The 2,393-nt window shown below is 35.1% G+C and overlaps 1 protein-coding gene across 1 annotated transcript; it reads left to right on the forward strand.

Annotated features, from left to right (window-relative positions):
• Window positions 1-1,512: 1,512 nt before the first annotated feature.
• Window positions 1,513-1,983, forward strand: LOC138370796 (antifreeze protein Maxi-like). Its single transcript, XM_069335399.1, has one exon. The coding sequence runs from the start codon at window positions 1,513-1,515 to the stop codon at window positions 1,981-1,983; it is 471 nt and encodes a 156-aa protein (XP_069191500.1).
• The last annotated feature ends 410 nt before the right edge of the window (window positions 1,984-2,393 follow it).

Raw genomic sequence — 2,393 nt, forward strand, 5'->3', positions numbered from 1 at the left:
GTACATAGCAAGTTAGTGGAAGGCCTACGATCCCTAATGGGGCAGCACGAACTTAACCAAAAACATTAACATACATGCTCCAATTGAAATGTCTGGGTTTCAGCTTAGAGGATCCACAGGCTCCAGCAAATGTAACACAACATTATAACCAGAATAGAATGATGACTAATACTTAACATTAAGGTTACTTAATTAGAGCAAAAAGAACACATCAGCCAAACCTGGCTGTCATGACATCCTATTGCTGAGAGCTAACTAAAACACACTTCATTAGTGCTAGCTTGGTAAATTGATTGTACTGTAAACCCAGGTACCAAAACCTATACAATCCTTAATTGCCACCATTCAATCCTATGTATAAATGTTACATTCCAGCTTTATAATTTATTAGACAACATATCAACATAGTGTACCTAACCTAGCTAGGAGTACTGTGCCAAATACTCTTACATCTGGCAGGGAGTAAAATACTCACAGATCCTGATTCAAAGTGCGCAAACTGTCTACATTTAATTTAAGAATGCAAATACACTATTTTATCAAAACATATGGAAACTAACCTTGTAATTCTCCTAATTATAATCTAATACAATGCAGAACATACCACATTAAACAGGAAATAAACCTAAAGATCTCACATTTCTCAAGGTAAAGAAATATGAGAGAATGGCAATTAAATTAAATTGGGAATCTAATATAATTGCCAGTCAGGCTAAAATAATTGTCAGTCAGGCTAAAATATCATATTTACTGGCAGATATGATGCACTCTTTTATTTTTAAATGTATAAAAAAATTGCCCTGCTTCTAATGTGACATATTACTGATGTGAGACTGAGCAACACAGGCTAGGGAGCTGGACAAACATACTGGGTAAGTTCACTAGGCACAAAAATCATTGCTAATAATAAAATATTGAAAACAAGCCAAATTATTACAGTAAATTGTGTTACTAATAATAAAATATTGAAAACAAGCAAGTTATCAGTCTGTTATCACAAACTTATGAAAAAATGCTTACGATATACATCGGCAGTAATGAAGGATGCTTACATCATCTCACCACCTTACCCAGCATACATAACCCACTCCTGATATATATCATACATTATTTAACGACTGTGTTACCTTTAAGACACATTAATTATCTTAATGAAAATGGTCCTAGAAATTTGAAAGCAATGTTAAACTTTCATGCACATGTCAGCCATTTGCAATGAGTAAATGACAACAAAACCAGAGCACTGTGATAGTGCGCCTCCACTGGGTACGCTGCCCTGGTGGCCTGATGTGGCAACACAAAACATCACATCCAGAAATACAAGTTTCACATCCTGTATAACATTTCTCTTGCCCAAAATATAAATGACTACACAGCTGATCTTATAGAAGGTAAGAGTTGGGGTACAAAATCCACTTTAAAATATCTTTCAATAAATGTATGATAAAACATACTAAAATAGTTTTTCCACAAAAAGACGCACACCCACTTGTAAATAAGGGTGCATCTTTTATGCCGGCAAATACGGTAATTGCCAGTCGGGATAAAATAATTGCCAGTCAGGCAACTATAACTGCCAGTCAAGCAACTATAAATGCCTGTCGGGCAACTATAACTGCCAGCCGGGCAACTATAAATGCCACCCGGGCAACTATAAATGCCACCCGGGCAACTATAACTGTCAGTCCGGTAACTATAATTGCCGGTCTGGCAACTATAATTGCCGGTCCAGCAACTATAATTGCTGGTCTGGCAACTATAACTGCCGGTCTGGCAACTATAACTGCCGGTCTGGAAACTATAACTGCCAGTCAGGCAACTATAATTGCCAGTCAGGCAACAATAATTGCCAGTCAGGCAACTATAATTGCCAGTCAGGCAACTATAATTACCAGTCAGGCAACTATAATTGCCAGTCAGGCAACTATAATTGCCAGTCAGGCAATTATAATTGCCAGTCAGGCAATTATAATTGCTAGGTAAATTATATTTTAAATAACTTTAAATAATAAGGTACCTATTAATTTTCAATTTTCTTAAAATTTCCTTACAGTGTACCTGGTAACATTCTTCAATTTTTGCAACAAATTGCCTATTTAAAATTATTCGTTACATTGAGGACTGGCCCGAAACGCTAAGTGTGTTAGTGGCTTTACAAGAATGTAAAAACATAAATGCACTGTACTCTCATAAACCCAGTGTACCTTCTTGTGTATATATATATATATATATATATATATATATATATATATATATATATATATATATATATATATATATATATATATATATATATATATATATATATATATATATATGTCGTACCTAGTAGCCAGAACGCACTTCTCGGCCTACTATGCAAGGCCCGATTTGCCTAATAAGCCAAGTTTTCA

The sequence above is a fragment of the Procambarus clarkii genome, chromosome 33 (genome assembly GCF_040958095.1).
Source record: "Procambarus clarkii isolate CNS0578487 chromosome 33, FALCON_Pclarkii_2.0, whole genome shotgun sequence".
Taxonomy (NCBI): domain Eukaryota; kingdom Metazoa; phylum Arthropoda; class Malacostraca; order Decapoda; family Cambaridae; genus Procambarus; species Procambarus clarkii.

Excerpts from the sequence above, each read along its gene's own strand:
- LOC138370796 (XM_069335399.1), top strand. The coding sequence starts at position 1,513 with ATGCCGGCAAATACGGTAATTGCCAGTCGGGATAAAATAATTGCCAGT.